The sequence below is a fragment of the Microchirus variegatus genome (assembly GCF_963457635.1).
Source record: "Microchirus variegatus genome assembly, chromosome: 2".
NCBI lineage: Eukaryota > Metazoa > Chordata > Actinopteri > Pleuronectiformes > Soleidae > Microchirus > Microchirus variegatus.
Window position 1 is genome coordinate 26078340 of NC_139803.1, and position 18701 is coordinate 26097040.

At 38.8% G+C, this 18701-nt stretch overlaps 1 protein-coding gene across 3 annotated transcripts in view; it reads left to right on the forward strand.

Moving 5' to 3' along the window:
• Positions 1–18701, forward strand: part of LOC310942574 (receptor-type tyrosine-protein phosphatase delta) — a 125103-nt gene that overhangs the window by 86938 nt on the left and 19464 nt on the right. The window contains exons 9-24 of one of the 3 annotated variants that reach the window (XM_083907983.1): positions 171–316; positions 826–970; positions 2566–2871; positions 3744–3937; positions 4207–4233; positions 4664–4781; positions 5154–5741; positions 6176–6276; positions 6915–7171; positions 8233–8326; positions 10061–10270; positions 11241–11401; positions 14666–14778; positions 16561–16602; positions 17146–17243; positions 18554–18677. In XM_083907983.1, coding sequence (XP_083764109.1) covers positions 171–316; positions 826–970; positions 2566–2871; positions 3744–3937; positions 4207–4233; positions 4664–4781; positions 5154–5741; positions 6176–6276; positions 6915–7171; positions 8233–8326; positions 10061–10270; positions 11241–11401; positions 14666–14778; positions 16561–16602; positions 17146–17243; positions 18554–18677 — 2724 coding nt within the window. The remainder of the gene's footprint in view (positions 1–170; positions 317–825; positions 971–2565; positions 2872–3743; positions 3938–4206; positions 4234–4663; positions 4782–5153; positions 5742–6175; positions 6277–6914; positions 7172–8232; positions 8327–10060; positions 10271–11240; positions 11402–14665; positions 14779–16560; positions 16603–17145; positions 17244–18553; positions 18678–18701) is intronic. The other 2 variants (XM_083907984.1, XM_083907985.1) reach the window with 2 other exon arrangements.

Below are 18701 nucleotides of genomic sequence, written 5' to 3' on the forward strand. Positions count from 1 at the left end.
GAAGTAACTGTGAACTCTTCGTCTCGGTTGTACTAATGAGGCTGAAAGAATTACTACATCTTCTGAAATACAATGTGGCTCTTGTGGCAATAAGCCTTTCCACAAAGTTTATGACTGTAACATTGCAAGATGTGTAAAGTAATGAATATGTCCCTTCACTTTAATTCCAGTTCCCTCTCAACCAACTGACTTAAAGGGAGAAGCCAAATCAGAAACAAGCATCTTACTCTCATGGATCGCCCCCGCACAGACTGGACAAGAGAATCAAATCACAGGATATGAACTTATGTATAGGAAGAGGGACGACAAAGAGGAGGTAAATATTATCTGACTTGAGCAACAAGTCTGTCATTTCTGATCAAACACTGTTCGTTATGTGGATTTAATGGGAAAATGTCACACTATTTAACTCAATATGTACCGTATGTGCCTTTTAATTGTATCTATAGGTCATTTATGTTACACTTAAATATAACTATATATATAAAACGATATATATGTACATATATACATACATATACACACATATCTATATATATATATATATATACACACACACATATATATAGATAGACATTTATACATATATACACACATATACATATATATATATAAAACTTTTTATTGAAGAAGTTCTATAAAATAGCTTTTCAAAATAAAACCTTCTAACACTGTTGATGTACATTAATGCCTCATCAATGATGCATATTAAATTAAATCCTATTTACTCAGATAGTTTTAAACTGAAAAGTCAATGTGCATAAATTAAATTGTTTCATTTTTATAAATCCCTGATTTTTTTATGTCGTTTTTTTTTCATCACAGAAACGAATCAGTTTTGAGCCGACAACAACATACTTACTGAAGGACTTGAAGCCGTTCACTACTTATACTTTCCGGCTGGCTGCTCGTAGTAAACATGGAGTTGGAGCTTATACCAGTGAGATCTCTGCAGAGACTCCACAGACACGTAGGTCCTCTTCCTTATCTGACGGATTTCCACACTGTTTGCAAAAGAACCCATTTTCAAATGCATTCCAAATATGTACGTGTGCTACAAAATTTAAAAAGTGGCAAAAAATATCAGGAATGTTCTTGAACACTGATAAAACAAGATTTATTTTTTGTTTTCCCCTTAAAAGGATTGCATTTGAAAATAGCTACGGTGTCAATATTTTAAATAGTACATACGTTTTATGAAGTGTATTTGACCTTACATTATTCACTTTGAAAAGGCTGCATGAACAGCAATGCAGACTTTCCTGTGAAGTCAGGAGACAAGGTTATAAAAAGCACATGCTCGATATTTGTTGTGCGAAAACAGTCAGGCCTAAATTAATGATAAAGCCTCGACATATCAATATTAATTCCCCAAATTTGCAGTGAAATGGCATGGTTTGCCTTTAAGAAGCCTTGTCTCTTGATATTGAATATTGACCAAAACATGTGAAAAAGTGAGTTTTATAGACTGAGCTTTCTATGTAGTTGCGCTGCCTAAAACTATGTCTATGGACATCAAAGGGATGTCCCATTTTCATTAAGAGGAAAACCAATTAGCAAATGGAGATTTGTGGAGTAACTGTCTCATAGAAAGCTCAACACAAGTACTGTGTCTGTAGTTAGGGACCTTTGCATTCAACAGACCTCAGATTTATGGAATAGAAATACATTTGGAAAATAAGATTGGGCTCTTAATACATCACTAAACGACTGCCATTAATTTTCACCCGTTTTGAGTGACAAATAAAAAGAAAAAAAACATAAATCTTAGGTCTCTAAAAGACAAGGGCAGAGATCAGGTGGGTATAATGATCTGAAGATCAAACTCTGCCTAGATGTATATTCTGAGGTAGCTGACGAGTCTAATTAAAATCAGCATGCATGCCAATGTTATCAGACTTTAATAAACCAGTCATGTCTCCTTGGGAAGTTCTCTGTTGTACAATCAGGCTTTTACCACAAACCAACAGGCTTCGGAAAGGTTGGTGACAAAAACAACATTTTTCTATTATAAACCAGTTAAAGCATCAACCTTTATGTTTTTGGATTGATGGTAACTGCTTGCCAAATTTGTCTTAGTTATCACTACATTTCTTTATAAAAATTTTGCTTAGACATACTTTGAAAGTGTAGGTTTTCATTGAGAAGAAACATACAAATAATATATTAGGATATATATTATTTTGTTTCCCTTTGTTTTTATATTATGTCTTTTTCATCAAACAGGTAGGTCACATAATTGTCTGTTTATCCAATCAACACCATTCATTCATCATCAGTGTGCACACCTAAGTGTTAGTCTTTTTTGTCATTGTTGATGTTTTATTGATTCATTGATTTTGTTGATTACTTTTATTTATCCATGAGTCCTTGTGCTTTTTCCTTATTTGTGATTTTATTTTCCCCTTTTTTTTCTCTTTGTATGGTCAATTATATCATCATCATCACCCTGATCAAAAAAAAAAAAAAAAACGCCTCTAAAACAAATATCCAACTCTGTGAATGGCCTACCGAAAAACAAACGACCAAAAAACAACTTGCTCCCAAATCCAACCCACTGACCAGAACCCTCAGGCTCGCCTCAGGAAGTCAAGTGCCATAGCCCCAGCTCCACCAGTATTCTGGTAAGTTGGTGGCCACCCCCAGTGGAATTACAAAATGGGATCATTACGCAATACACTATCCAATATACTGCAACTGAAGGGGAGGATACAACTACTCGTCAAGCCACCAACATCCCTCCGGAAAGCTCCCAGTACCTTTTGGAAAACTTGGAAAAATGGACAGAGTACCGTGTGACAGTCATTGCTCATACAGATGTCGGAGCAGGACCGGAAAGTCTGCCACAGCTCATCCGCACAGAGGAGGATGGTATGTTGACGCTAAAACAGAGCCCCAACTGAAAATCCAGTCTACCCCTTTTTAACCTACCCCGTCAAATACTAACAACTTCACCTGTTATCTACAATCCCCTCTTCTTTTCTACCCTTCTTTACCTGCTTCTGACTGTCGCCATTTGATACTTTAAGCCCCGTTTTGGACTCTCACTGCACTTTTTTTGCCTTTGCAAAACCATTTTTTTTGCAATTTTTCCCCCCCGACAATGCTGCTCAATTTCAACACATGGTATGGCATTTTCAACTGCTGGCCTGCAACTTCCAATCCCAACTGTCATTTTTTTTTTTTCAAACTTTGAAATATCCTCTCTCTGTATTTTTTTTGAATGGCAGGATTTTTATGTCACTTTTTTTGGAACTTGTCAAAAGGACAAGTCAAGGACAGTGGGAATAACAAAAGGTGGAAGGATTTTTTTTTTTTTGTGGGCCATATGTGATTTTTTTCTTCCCTCATAGAATCATTTTTTTGTTTATTTTTCCTTGCTCCATAGCCAAATTTCTTGCCGTGCTTCAAGATTTTCAATAACTTGAAGCCTCCCCCTTTGGCTCCACTTTTCTATTTTGGCAAAACACACTTTTATTCCATGTTTTTAAAATCCACTCTACCCATTTTTAATGTTGACAGATTAGGTCAGTTGTCAGTTGACCTGTTTTTTGCTGTTTTTCCTTACCATTGTTGAAATATTGATGTCATGCAGTGCTTGTGGCAGTTTGCTGCACTTTTGTGATATTTTTTTTGTCACTGCAGCGTTTTGCGCTTCGACTTTGGGCAAGATTTTAAAAAAGGGTCCCGAGAGATTCTCTATAATTTTGACCATTTTTTTCTATCCCATGATGTTCCTCCAGTTCCTAGTGGGCCACCTCGTAAAGTTGAGGTGGAGGCTGTCAACTCCTCATCAATTAAAGTGATCTGGCGCTCACCGATGCCCACCAAGCAGCACGGTCAGATTCGAGGGTACCAGGTGCACTATGTCAGGATGGTTAATGGGGAGCCCACAGGACAGCCAGTCATCAAGGACATCCTGATTGATGATGCCCAGGTACAACACACTCCTCAGCCAGCCTGTTCTTCTTTTAGACAAATAATACTGCTTTCACTCTCTCACCTTAACATGAGCTACAGCATATACTTTCATTTAAAGTAGGAAACAATATTATTTTCTGTCATATCAATAAAGTGAATTTACAGTGATTTGGTAGTTGCAGACAGAGTGCGTTTATTCTCTTATCATTGAAAAAAATCTATGCACTTGTGACTTGTCCTTATTTGTTGTTTCTTTTCTCTCCACACTCTCCGTATCATAATCAGTGGGAATATGATGATTCAACTGAACATGTGAGTAGTTAACACAGACATATTTATGCTCTTATCTTCCTCTGAGTGAATGGCATTTGTCTTTTGTGCAACACAAGTCTTGAGGCTTGATTTTAACCACAGGTTGAGCCCAATTTCTTTACCTTAAAAACTGTTATTGGAAGTTCTTGACTTAATCAAATTAAACTGACCAAATAGGCAGCAAGTGGTAACTAAATGCATGCTTCTGTTTATTAAGATAGTTACATTGAGAAAACATATTTTTAGATAAAAAATTACTAAAATGAACACGGTTCTGAAGTATAAGTGAAAACTGACAGAATGAGTTTGTGTCTTTCATGATTATGATGGTGGGGATATCGCAGTCCTCTTGTACATTTTTTTTTTTGCTTGCTTTTATCTATAAATCAGCAAGTATACGTCCTTGAACTTAAATCCTTCATTTTTACAGGAAATGATCATCACAGAGCTGCAGGCTGAAACCACTTATTCAGTCACCGTCGCAGCCTATACGACAAAGGGTGACGGTGCACGCAGCAAACCCAAACTGATCACAACCACTGGCGCAGGTAACATAACCTGTTACTGTTTTCTGATCATATACTATTTGTTTATAACCAACTGTATTTCTACCTGGTAATGTGGTGAAACGGGATCAAATAAGAGAAAGAAGCGCAAGGCACATATTTTTGGGAAAAGTGCGAAACAGCTAATTGCTGTCTCATTTAGCACTATGACTCTTACCCACTGACATGACATGGCCATGCTGACTGTGAAATATTAATTTAACAAGAAAAAAGAAAGCCTTGTTCATCTTTTATTCACCATTAGAGACATTCAGACAAATTTAGGGGATCTATTATATGAATGGCTGCCTATTACAAATATAATTCAGGAGAAACATATCCATATCACGTTGTCTCTTTCTCATTGGTGTTTAGTTCCTGATAAACCCCGACTAATGGTCAGCACAACCAACATGGGCACAGCTCTCCTTCAGTGGCATCCCCCAGGATTAACGCACGGGCCCCTTCTAGGCTATCGGCTCCGCTTTGGTCGCAAAGACGTGGATCCTCTGACTGTCATTGAGTTCCCTGAACGAGACAACCATTACACAACTAAAGAGATTCACAAGGGAGCCTCATACACCTTCCGCCTTTCTGCGCGCAACAAGGTTGGCTTTGGAGAAGAGACAGTCAAAGAAGTCACCACAAATGAGGAGGTCCCAAGCGGTTACCCTCAGAGCATTATAGCAGAGGGTGCCACCACTTCCACTGTACAGGTTAGCTGGCACTCTGTTTTGCTGGCGGAGCAAAATGGGAAAATAGTGAAATATGCGCTGCAGTATAAGGACATCAACAGCCCACGCAGTCCCTCAGAGCTCTTCATCACTGCTCCGGAATCAACAGTCATCCTGGATGGCCTTAAGGCAGATACCACTTATGATATTAAAATGTGTGCCTTCACCAGCAAGGGCTTTGGTCCCTATAGCCCAAGTGTCCAATTCAGGACACAGCCTTTGGATCAAGGTAGGACGCAGTCCATGAAACTTTCTAGTACCGACTCCTTTCCTTTTAAAAGCAGCTTTTCCCTGAGCAGCCCTTTCCCCTGCCCAGCTTTGTCAGGAATAACTAAAATGACACTTGATTATTTTTGGAAACAATCAGTAAACTAAACTGTTGTCCTGCCCTTAGTCTCCACTATCTAACCATGATTTAAGACATTCACATTAAGTAAGTATGTATGTCTCTTCATGTCTCATCAGTCAAGCAAAGCTCAGTCATTAACATAAGAGTTGGAGTTTGTAAGAAGGTAAGATTATAGTGTTGGGTTCAGCGTAGTACTGATTTCAGCCTGGTTTTTCCAGAGACATTCTCAGGTAAGCACTGGTGTAGTACCATTAGTGTCATCTGAAAAAAAGAGATGTTTTGTGTCTAAATCACCCGCTCCCCCTTTCTTTTAGCAGTGTTTGCAAAAAATTTCCACGTGAAAGCAGCCATGAAGACATCAGTGTGGCTGACCTGGGAAATTCCAGATACCTACAACCCAGCTCAACCCTTCACTGTGAGCACTGTCCAGATAAACATATAATTTTAATGTGGACATATTATGCAAAATCACAGTTTTAATCATTTAAATCCTTATATTTGGGACTGGAGGTCCTATCAGTCGGCAAAAAATATGACTTACTCATGTTTTTGTGGTCCTCCTCAGTCTAAGCACAGGAGATAAAACACACAATGTTGACTTCCGCGCTCATTGGGACGTCACAATGCACTAAATTCCTGGAATTGTTGTCTCACGCAGCTTTGTCTGTAAAACATGCGAGAGTACAGATGATGCCAATGTGCCTGCTGGAGCCTGCAAATGATCATGTTTCCAAATGTTAGCTCCCAGTAGCATCTGTGGCTGATGCAGTTTCCTGTCTCTTAAGTTTTGTTTTACTTTTTTTTTAATGTGGACCTTTAAGGTGGACCTAAAAAGATACTACTATACCAAGCATTCTGAACAGGGCTGTTTTGGCAGGGATATTGAACGCCTGTGGACACCAGGGAACTAGGTTAACTTGGAGAAATAGGATATAATATGTCCCCTTTAAAATAAATGGAGAAACTTCATGTTACTGTAATGCAAATAATTTGTCAAAAAACGTCCATAACCTGCACTTTAATGTATATGTAACACGACTCATTCACATACAGATTCTCTACGACAATGGCCAGAGTGTGGAGGTAGATGGCAAGCTAACTCAAAAGCTAATCACGGGTCTTCAACCAGAGACACAGTATTCCTTCCTTCTCACCAACCGCGGCAACAGTGCTGGAGGTCTACAGCACCGCGTATCCACCATGACAGCCCCGGACATCCTTCGCACAAAACCGTACTTGATTGGCAAGACCAACTCCGATGGTATGGTGATTGTGGAGCTACCAACAGTGCAAACATCAGAGAGAATAAGGTAATCATTTAAAATCACTGTTGCCCCCTTATATGTTGATGATTTAAATTGTTAGTCAAGAAACAACTTGATTTGATTTGATTTGTAAAAACACATGGTCTTTGCCATTTACCATATTCCCTATTATTAGAATGAATTAATAGTTTTATTTCGGTTACAATATAAAATACTTAAATTATGTGCAATTAATCGGCAAATATTACCACAGATTTACAATCAACATTTTCTCACAACAAAATTATAAAGAAATAGGCTGAAGCCGAGGCTTATTTTTGCCTATCCTGTACAATCCATGAAATAACCCAAAATATCAGTAATACTATTCCACTATTAATATAATGTACTATTAATACAGTAATATTATTATTTGTTACTGGGGTATTTTGGTTGGAAATAAACAAGTTAACTTCACCCAAAACAGTAATTTATATTTATCCCAATGTTTGAGTGTAATATCAACTTCACCTCAGTCACTACTCTCTAAAGCAGCACAAGTCATTGAAGTACATTCCTATAAGCTCTATAAAGTCTCTTATAGTCTTTCAACAAAATCCATGGATGCCAAAAGGCCAGTGTATCCGTGTTCAGACTGACGCTTCAAACCCATCTTGGGTTTTTTGATCTTGCCGGATATATTTGGCCTGTTGTCCCCCATGCCAGGGCTTAAGCTAATTAGTTTCCCATTAGCCTGTCACACTGCCTTCCTGGCTAACACTCGTTAGTGCAGTGCCCAACCAGGAAGCCCAACTCTGGCAGAGGCCATTATCTCTCTTGCCACTCTGATGAAAATCCTTTTAATTCTGTATCTGCATCTGCATCCCTAATTAACCCAGGGGGGCTTCAACGAGGTGCAACTTTGTTGCCTGGCTTTTCTGAATAATAGTTAAACTGATTAAAAGTCATAATATTTCTGTTATATTTCTGTTCCTGTTAAACAGGTTTCTCACTCTAATGCAAAGCTGTTTGTATTTTGGCTGTCATAATATGTGTCTAAAGTTGCATTGATATTGTACCTTAGTTTGGAACATTAATAATATCCTATTCTTTACTTTATTTTGCAGGGGATATTACATTGTGGTAGTTTCACTGAAGAAACAGCGCACTGGCAAGTTTTTCAAACCCTGGGACAATCCCGATGAGATGAATTTGGAGGAGGTACGTAATGATTAATGGTTACGAGCTGGTTAGGATGACTATAAGGTCACCAGAAATAAAAATAAAAAGTAAATTTATATCATGCAGAATTCCAGTTAATAGTTAGTTGTTTTCTCCGATGATTGCACCCAGCATAACAACATATCCATGTTTCCACATCACACATTCCTTCTCAAAACCAGAAAAAAATAGGCTGTGGCAGTTAAGAGGGAACTGGAGATGAGTCTCACTGATTGACTCAAATAGCTGCAGAGAACACTGTTCATATGGAAATGAGAACATGAAGTAGCCATCAAGTGCACTGCAAACTCAACTCCCATCCCCTCCTCCTCCTCTTCTTCTTTGTGTCTGTGGTAATTACCTGAAGAGCTGCATCAGGCCTTCATGTCTCTTCTCATTCCAAGCAAAGCTTACTGCATAATGCACAAAACACTCAACAACTTCTTATATGAAACCGGCTCGGACAATTTAGCAGCCTCTTTTCAATGCACTGTAAATGCGCACAAAAACAGGTTTTAATCAGTACACAAGCTGTGATTACATTTAATAAACTATTGTTGAGGTAATTGTGACACATTGCAAACTAACGATGCTACACATTGTGTATCTGTCATAAAACTGCCCCTTAGGGTTACTGCAAGTTCGATTTCTGGCAGGGGGTTCATATTTCGACATCAAAACCTCTGACAGATAAATTATTTTCAAACCGTAAGATTTAAAACGTTTCTTTTATACACACATCACAGTATATGAGATGTCCCGAAGGTGAAAAGAAAACACCATGTCTCATCTGCCATGGGTTTTACAGCTTGTGCCTACAGGCCCGTGTCTGTAGCCTTGACCGATTGCCCCAAAGTCGCCCCTCTGTCAGAATTTATTTGTTTGTCAATATTGGCGCTCACCTTTTCACAACTTTTCCCAAGGGCAGCTAGATTTAGCAGTGTTGACAGGAGAGATGATTGAAGACATTATCAGGCTGCACCAACAGCCCAGCAGCCCAAACAGAGCACACACACACACAGGAACACACTAATGTGAATGACACCTGTGCTCACGCACACACACTCACTCATGCAAAGATAGTAAATCAGATGCCCAAACTCAGACTTCATAAGCATAATTATGATCCATGCTTCGTACTGTAAGTTTCAACTCGTATGATTCAGACTAATTAAGGTATACCTGATGTGTTTAGTGTGTTAATATTATTAGTTACTAAGGTGGACAAAAACATTAATTACAACAGTGATGTGATGTGTTATCCTCTTGTATTATTGTCCCATATTCATATTTATGGGGGGGAAAAAAAAAAGAGAAATCACACAAACGCTTGCTGTAAATCAAATCCTACAAAAATCTAATTAAATTTTCAACATGTTTAAGTAAAAGGGTGCTGATTGTATCGTTAAGAGGAAAAAAAAGAGCTATGTTTTAAATGAATTTCGTCTTTTTTTTACTGTTTGAAGCTGCTGGATAATCCTCAACTGTTTTGTACGCTGGAAAAACCACACAATCTTTTAATCACACAATCGTTTGTAGCCCAAATACACATGAAATAAGTCACTGATCTTTTCTGAAATGCTGTGCTTCATGCATCAGCATTTCAGCTTAGCAATCACAAGAAAAGAAGATCCTGATAGACAGATTCAGTTTGTGTGGATGTCTTTTTATGTGGGTGCTGGAATATGTCTGCATGTTTTATCAGCTGTCTCCTTCTCCTACTTCTCTCTATAGCTTCTGAAGGAGATAAACCAAACTAGCAGAGGCCTTCGGTTCCGCAGGCAGGCAGAACCCAAAGCCTATATCGCTGCCTACTTCAAAGTTCTGCCGAAAGAATTCACCCTTGGAGATGGCAAGATGTACGGGGACTTTCCAAATAAGCAACTTCAGAATGGCCAGGAGTACATTTTCTTCGTGCTCGCTGCTTTGGAAATGTCCGAAAACGTAAGTCTGCTCACTTTCTCACACAATCATTGTCTCAGTTTTCATTCCTATGACATGTTTCTTGATAATAATGTGAAAAACTGAATGTGTATTGCTCTGCAGAGAGGTTTACATTCACCACATGTTTTTCTGGTTGTGTGTCTTACTCTTAGCCCTTGTGAGACTTAAAAACTTAAAGCTGTAGCTGACTCTTCTTGCTTTAGGGAGAAAAAACCCCTTAAGACCTTAGCCGATCAAGAATAGCTTGATAACAGTGCTCCTCTTTAATTGCGTCCTGCGTGCAGCCTTCCTTATCTCTGCTGCCGCTCATGTGTATGTGTGTCTGGACGGAAGACCAGAAAACCGCGTGATTATATGCGCCTGCAGGTGAGATGATGGATTCGATGAGCTGCAGGGTCTATAGTGCTGCCTCTCACACTCTCGCCACGAACTCCGAGTTCAGGTAGAGCAAAGAATGATAATGATGGACAGAGGGAAATCTCTAATTTGCCCACTGAAGCATATATTTTCTTCCCACAAGACCTCTTTTTTTAATCTTCTCTGAGAATGTGAAAAAAGTTCAATCAAGGCTCCTGCATAGGGCAAGATACTGAAGATATTTTTGATTGCAGCTTAGCAGAAATTACACAGCAAAACTTGGAATTGGCTTTTAATTTGTAATGTTGGTCATGCTGTCTTTGTCAGAGTCTTGATGTGCTCCGTAGTGGGGGCAAATTAACTCAAGTCAAGTCAGGGACTAATGATTTGAATATTCTAACCTCTATAATATTCATCTCTGGGTGAGTAACAAGGTTAATATCAGTTTTTATAGGCCTATGTCAAAGGCAAAATGTCATATACTTGCAGGAGAAGATCTTTAAAAATGCCTCGGAAGTGATCGCAAGGGGGAATATGATGGCTAAAAACGTAATATTGATGCAGATTTCAAAAATATAATTAATAACAGATTTACTTTTTTGCTGTGTCTCAGATCATGTACGCAACCAGCCCCTACTCTGATCCAGTTGTTTCAGCTGACATCGACCCCCAGCCAATCATCGATGAGGAGGAAGGCCTTATCTGGGTGGTGGGCCCTGTGCTAGCAGTTGTCTTTATCATATGCATTGTCATTGCCATCCTTCTCTACAAGAGGTAAGTACATGAAAGTGTAGTCCACACATTTTCTGATAAATCTCAGATGGTAGTAGCACTGCCTTGACAATACTGAACATACAGTACTGGCACACATTCACTTAAAGGTGATGGTTCATTATGTGCACTAAATAGTCATTATTTCTTCTAGACATTCACATACACTCAACTTTCATGATGTACTAATAACATGGAAGATATTAATGTAAAGCAACAGAATGTCAAATTATGTCTCCAACCATACAGAAACTTCAGGTTTTTGGGTCGTCAATGTTATTCTATATTTGTAGTCTGAATTTCCAAATCTAACAATTCCAAGATGGCCTCCACCATACAAACACTGTTTCCTTTACCGCTAATAGCACTTCTGTCGCAGTAAATCAATCCTATACATAGTACTGTTATGTCCCTAGACATGTTGCTTCACTGGATGTGTCAAATACAGCATTGAGTTTGATCAACATGTAAATGGAATGCTGCATGTATTTTACGAAAGCTGGAACAGGCAAAATGATTTCCCAACTGTAGCAAATCCTACATTGCGTTACTTTAATTTTCATGAAACCAACACGCCACTACGCACAAATATTCAGTTAGCACATATTAATGCAGACATTTAAGGCGAGATCTTAACTTTAAGCCTGAGGCGCATTGATCTTTAGACTATCCATGACCCTCACTGGCAGTAGCACAAACACACACTAAATCTCAGCTGAGTAAATCCAGGCACACATTTACCCAAACTGTCAAGCCATCAAATGCATACGCCCACAGTCCTTCACACAGACGTGCATTGACTGCAAGTTAATCACAGACACACACACACACACACACTCGCAAACACATGTAAACACTAGCGGTAGTGCACTTTCACACCGAATCAAAACAGCCTCTTCTGTCTGAAACCCCCAAGCGTAAGCTAGACTTTGTGCTGTCACTGCTCATCAGTCAAGTGTAGGAGCGGAGAGCTTTGACTATCTGCTACATTACACTGCATATGTGCGCAGAAGAAAAGAGACCCTTGGGCCTGAGCCGGCATTGCAGCCACCAACATCACCACAAACAAAGTCCCTTTAAGACAACCCACTCCATAAGGGAACTCAGATCTTGACACTGACTTTGACCTAATGCTGCCCTCCTGCTGTGACAGCACACACGTGGACTTATTTTACACTATGTGTTTACACATACATTTCTTTTTCTGTTTGTTAATGTTGCATTTTATTTATTTTTTTATCTGGTCACCGTAAGAATTTTGTGCAAAGCTAATTTAATCAAATGTCCAGTCCTAAGCAAAATGTAACTGTCATCCTGCAGAAGTGTTTTTAGCAATGTAAGATTTATAAAATTAAGCGTCAGCTGAAAACAAACAATAACGAAAGAAATAGCATCAGCAAAATGTACATTTATGCATACTACTGTATTCTGACTTTTTTCATAATGCAAGTTTGGGTCGGGATACGAAAGGAGTTGGATTTAAAATGAACAAAGATGTTCATCTGGAAAGCTTCAGTGTTTCTATTCGTGGTGGGGAGATTTACTCATTGATTAACTAGCCAGTGCCCACACCATGTCAGGGAACACTGACTGCATAACCAGGAGACATTTTTCTTGTTAAGATCAATTTTTATGTGACAGAAAGCCACTCTTATGTTAAACAAAGGGTGACAACCATGTGAATTTGAGCTCTGGGAATGGACATGGGAATAAAACTGGGCAACTTCATCAGAGGGAAATATAAATCAGCACGTACAACTGTACACCTACATAATTGTTATTAAAGCAATACTGCGCTTATTGAAGTAAAAGCATAAATACATTTGTGTACATTGTAAATCCCTATATTTGTAACGTATGCAAATGTATTCAAAACTATGATCATGTTCGTCGTTCTGCCGCTTATAACACAGCTTGCATAAATCTAAATATGTGTAATTCTCAGTCTTAATAAATGCATCAGTGAAAGGCTTATTTGCAGAAAAAAGACAGACAGCAATTAGAAGTCAAGAGATTACTTTTATGCTTGAACAAGAAGCAATCAGCTGAAACTCCTTGAAATTGCAGAGATACAATGTACAAATCTTGAATGCACCTGGGAAACTGTAGTTTCTGAGGCAAAGAGCCCCAAGGCTGCATAATTAAGTATAATCTCAAAAGGGAAGCATCGCTAATCATGTACACAAAGCAAAACCGAGATAGGATTGGATCATTTTGTCTCTTGTGTATTCAGTCATTCACTCATCCTATAGAAAGGCTCTGGAATATTCTCCACTAAAGCTTTAAGTCTTGCCACCTAATGCTGTGTCGATATTTCTTTCCTTGCTGACCAATGGAGCAGCAAACCAGACAGGTAAGCGTGAGAGAGAAGTAGGAAAACTAATCCCCTTTAAACCTTTTCCCCCCTCCAAGGCTATCAATACATACGATACAGAATTTGTCATTCAGTAGAGTTGAGGTCATTTGTGGAATAATGCTGTGTGCTTAACCAAAATGCATATGTAAAATTACATTAAAATACATGCCGCTTGCAATTAGTAATGCAACATTGTTTGTATGATAGATGTCAGCAGGTATTTATTTATTGGGAGATCACATTATTTGACTTTTTCTAGAAATAAGTCTTGAATTCACAATGGCATTTATTGACCATGTTATTTGCCCATTCTATTACAGTTACTACTGACCTCCTACACCTACCACCAGTGTTGTATTGATTCTTCCGATCATAACCGCATTACATTTTAGGGAACTGATACTTGAGTCACAGCTTGAGGCTGGATGACATTGTTATAAATAAATAATATGTGACTCCACAATACTGCATGAATCTCAAAATAATGGAAAAAAAAAAACCTCAATAAAATGCAGTGGAACAAATAACAAGAATTCTCCAAAACACAATACAAACAAGTAAAGCACAACAGCCCTTTTGTAACAGACGACTTTGTGGTTCAATAATTACAATAAGCACAGATTCAGAATTTATCTGACATCTATCATCTATCCGAGACCATCAATGGGAAGTTAACATTGTACCACAAGTCAATGCTACTGCATTGGAATGTGTTATACTCTGCAGCTGTTACAGTAGCAGAAGGAAGGGTATATTTCTTTCAACTTCCTAATTATATATCTGCCTTCAAGATACATTTAGACCACGCAGCACACTTTGTGGTTATACTGCAATACAGTGCTATTTTTGTTTTTCTTTTGTGCACAAAAGATTATCAAAGAAATATGTATCATTTGCTTATTATTCCACAGAAAAAGGGCAGAATCTGAAGCTAGAAAGGGCAGCCTCCCCAACAGCAAGGAAATGCCACTACATAACCCCACTGACCCTGTTGAGCTGCGACGTCTCAACTTCCAAACACCTGGTAAGTATTATTTGTGATGTTTTATTGGTGACCAATACTACTGATAGTGATTGCTTGATTGAGGGAAAAAAATATTTCCACAATTAGCTTCATAGCATCATCTACTTCAACATAGCATCATCTACATTTACATTCACTGCTAACGCTGAAGCTGTATGCGATGATCTCCTTTTAAAGGTCCTCTAATTTTTGCAGTGAGATTGGCATGATACAAACAAGCAGTTTGCACACTGTGGACAGGTGCTTAGGCAACGCAGAGAGGGTCAAAACTGTTGGTGTCCTCCCTGGAGGCACTCATAAATGGAAAATTTAAAAAAAAAAGCAGGAATGCAAGCTTGACAGTTTGGAGGTACCTGTCATCTACCTATGCACCTGGGTTATCTAGGTCATCAAGACTTGTCATGTTTACTCAGAATCGTGCGAGGATGTTTTGCTGCTCCTGGACATCCCACAATGCAGCATTTTGGTGGGTGAAACGCATACAAAAATGTGTAACGGTTGTGTTTTATAAGTGTGTGAGTGTTTACTTGCTCTGACCTTTAGTGCGAAGGAAAGCAGTGGTCAGTGATCGTGCCATGGCTTATTCATGAGGTCATTTCTCCACTAGGGAGCACAGTCCATTTATCACTTCGAAAAGTGGTATGCATCCATGCTGTCCATGAAGAGAGACATACTTAACTGCAGTTTGAGTTCCTCTGGCATAGACTGCTTAGGGACAGGTGTTCAGAGACGGCCAATAATGTTGTAAAATCAAAGCCATATTTTTTTCAGGTCAGCTAAGGAAATGAAAGGAGAATGAACTATCTCTGCAGGCTCATTTTTTGAAAAAAAAAAGAATATGCATATCTATGAAAGCTCTTCAGTGATGTTAGGACCATTACTGGTCGTTTCATCCTGGTAGAGGGGTATTTTGTATATGGCTTAGAGTGATCTGAGCTATTCTCCCACCATTTAATTCACCTCTCAAGCCATCAGTTTGTTCTCCAACAGCCTTTCTGAGAGCTGGTATCTTGGCTATCTCACTGCTTAACAAAAGGACCAAACATGTTTTCCAACCACTGAACACTTTCTCCTAATTCCTGAAGCACTTCTACATTAGACCACCCCTCTTCCCCAACTCCCTCCACCCTTCCATTCAACCAGGTTGGACATTTTCACCTTAAGGATGCTTGATATTTGAACGACGACATGATGGAAATGGTACTTTCATAGTCCCCCAGTGGTGAAAATGGATTTTGAGTAGAAGGATGCGATACAAACACCCATTTCCGATGTGTGAGTGGGAGGGAAAGTGACACACAGCTTCCATTAGCTAATGCCCACTTATATCAGCAACTGAAATGAAACATCGCCTCATCCTAGGGAGAGGTACACCAGCAACGAACTGGTGTGCCAAAATGGCTACTGAACCCTTAAGTCACAGACCTGAAGCCATGGGCTTGGTTGCAACCGTGTCAAGTTTACATGGTAAAAGTAAAGTTGACTTAACTGTAGGGTGGAATATTATGGTGCATAATGTGTCCATTGTACATTACCACAGCATCTAGTAATATCCAAGAGTTGCTTTGTTTTGATTTCTGTACTTTCTAATTTCTATGAAATAATAAATGTGGTATGGTTACACATTTTGACATTTTGTACATAAATAATCTATTACTTAATAGACCACACCTTTTTCTCTACACGTGTGCCATTGCAATTCCTACTTTTGTTTGTTGGGAAAATAGTCGTATTGTTCTTAGACCTACAATGTTTTTGATTCCACCGCCGTTTCCTCCACAGGTTTAGGTGCGCACAGGCACTCCAGTAACCTCCATTTATCAAGTTAGTTGGCCTCCATTATGCATTTGACATTTTTTTTTTGATTGTTTATTTTCAGCTTTAATTTCCTTATTTTCCTTTTTTCTGCCAAGTCTTTCCCATCCCCATCTAATCCATCTGGTGAAATGCTATGTTATAACGGGAGGTGGAGTTTGAAATGACAGGCTCAAAACATATTATCACTCAAAGCAGACATCAACATCTGACCTAACATTTTTACATTTCTTTTTGTTTTTTGGGATGTTTCTGTCTGTATGTCACTGCCATGCTAACTGTACACTACAGCTTTCTGTGCAAATAACTTACTTCTTTCTCTGTAGGAAGAGTCCCAGTTGAACAAAATGTGCTGGAGGACTCTCTTTGGCTTCTGTATCCATATAGTCTCTATGAGCATGGGCACTGCTTTGAGTGAACTGCCAAGCCTAACAAGATCCACTTCCATCCTCCTGTTAAACACATACTGCATATCTAATGATTCCCTAGCTTGTGCTTGGGTAATGGCCTCTTGCAATCTTGCGACTGACCTTCAGTCCATCTTATTGACAGGTATGGCAAGCCACCCTCCAATTCCGATCATGGAATTGGCAGATCACCTGGAGCGACTGAAAGCCAACGACAACCTTAAGTTTTCACAGGAATATGAGGTAAGTCTTTTAAATGTCAATACATTCTGAGGTTCAGTGAGGCACAGTGGATTTTTCAATAGTCACAACTGAACTGTGAATTCAAATTCATAGAGGCTTTAATCCTATCATTGCATACTGATGCCAACCTACAGCAGTTCAAGCATGTCAATGATGTGACCACGGGGTAGAGCCAATCTTTCAGAAAGTTTATCTATACTTCAACTGAAGTCTCATTCTGGAATACAATGGCACTTTCATAATATTCATCGTTCTAATTTATTTCAGAACCATGTTGCCAATGTTATTGTTTCCTTCATAATCAAGATAACAGATGAACGTCTGTTTTGCAGAACACTTGTTGAGCCTTAAACATAGTGCAAACAAGAGGTCCTTTATTCAGTGCTGTGTGACATCAGAACAGTTACTCTTTGTCTTCCCCGCTTTCCCTGTGGTTCCTGCAATGGTTCCAAAAATCTGAGGTCACCATATGGGTGCCTGCCAAGTTGCCCAATGATTATTGCAGCATAAGTACACTGAATTCCACTTTTATAGTGCCTATTCAATTGCAGTGGAAAGCAATTTTGCAAGTACGATAAAATGAAGATTTTGACGATGAGCAATGCTGCAGCTTACTGTTTCAATCTATTTTGATAAAATATCAGGGCTGCTTGAGGTAATTTCTGCAAATAAAAAACCTGGTACTGAAATATATATATTTTTTTTTTTCTGCTATGGCTGTAAAACTTTGAGCTATAAAGCTCATTTTCATACATTCACTGATTTTAAATGACCCCAGAAAGCAGGATGGTACCAATATATATTTAGATTATATGAAAGGTCACTCTCATAATGTGCCCAATAATTGTCTACTGTGCATTATGATTTATTTGACCTTAAGCAGAGAATAATACATAAAAGCAGACTTTTTAAGCTAGCACAATAGTTTCCCTATAATTCAAAATAAAATTTTATCATTCATGTCTTTGTATTTTCTCTTTGTGACATCAATTTCTGCTTCATGAAGCCAAGAGAGGACTTGGGAAGCATAAACTAGTATCAAGTTTGGGACTCTCGTATTTACTAAAAAATCCTTACTAATCGAACGAGCAAGGCAATGGAACACAGACTGATTCAGATCTACAGATTTACATACACCAGTTTGTCAAAGACAATACATGATTGTGCTGCTGTTGTCAGGAACATACTGCATTTACATACATACATACTGCTTTGTTTGTGTGAAAATATGGGAAGGGAAAAGTTACACCTTGCTTATGGTTTCTTTAGAAATATTCTTATAGTGCAATTCTTCTTCTCTTGTCTTACAGTCAGTCGACCCTGGTCAGCAGTTCACATGGGAGCACTCTAACCTGGAGGTGAACAAACCAAAGAACAGATATGCTAATGTGATCGCGTATGACCATTCCAGAGTCCTGCTCTCTGCTATCGATGGTAAGCCACCCACCTGCACCTTCC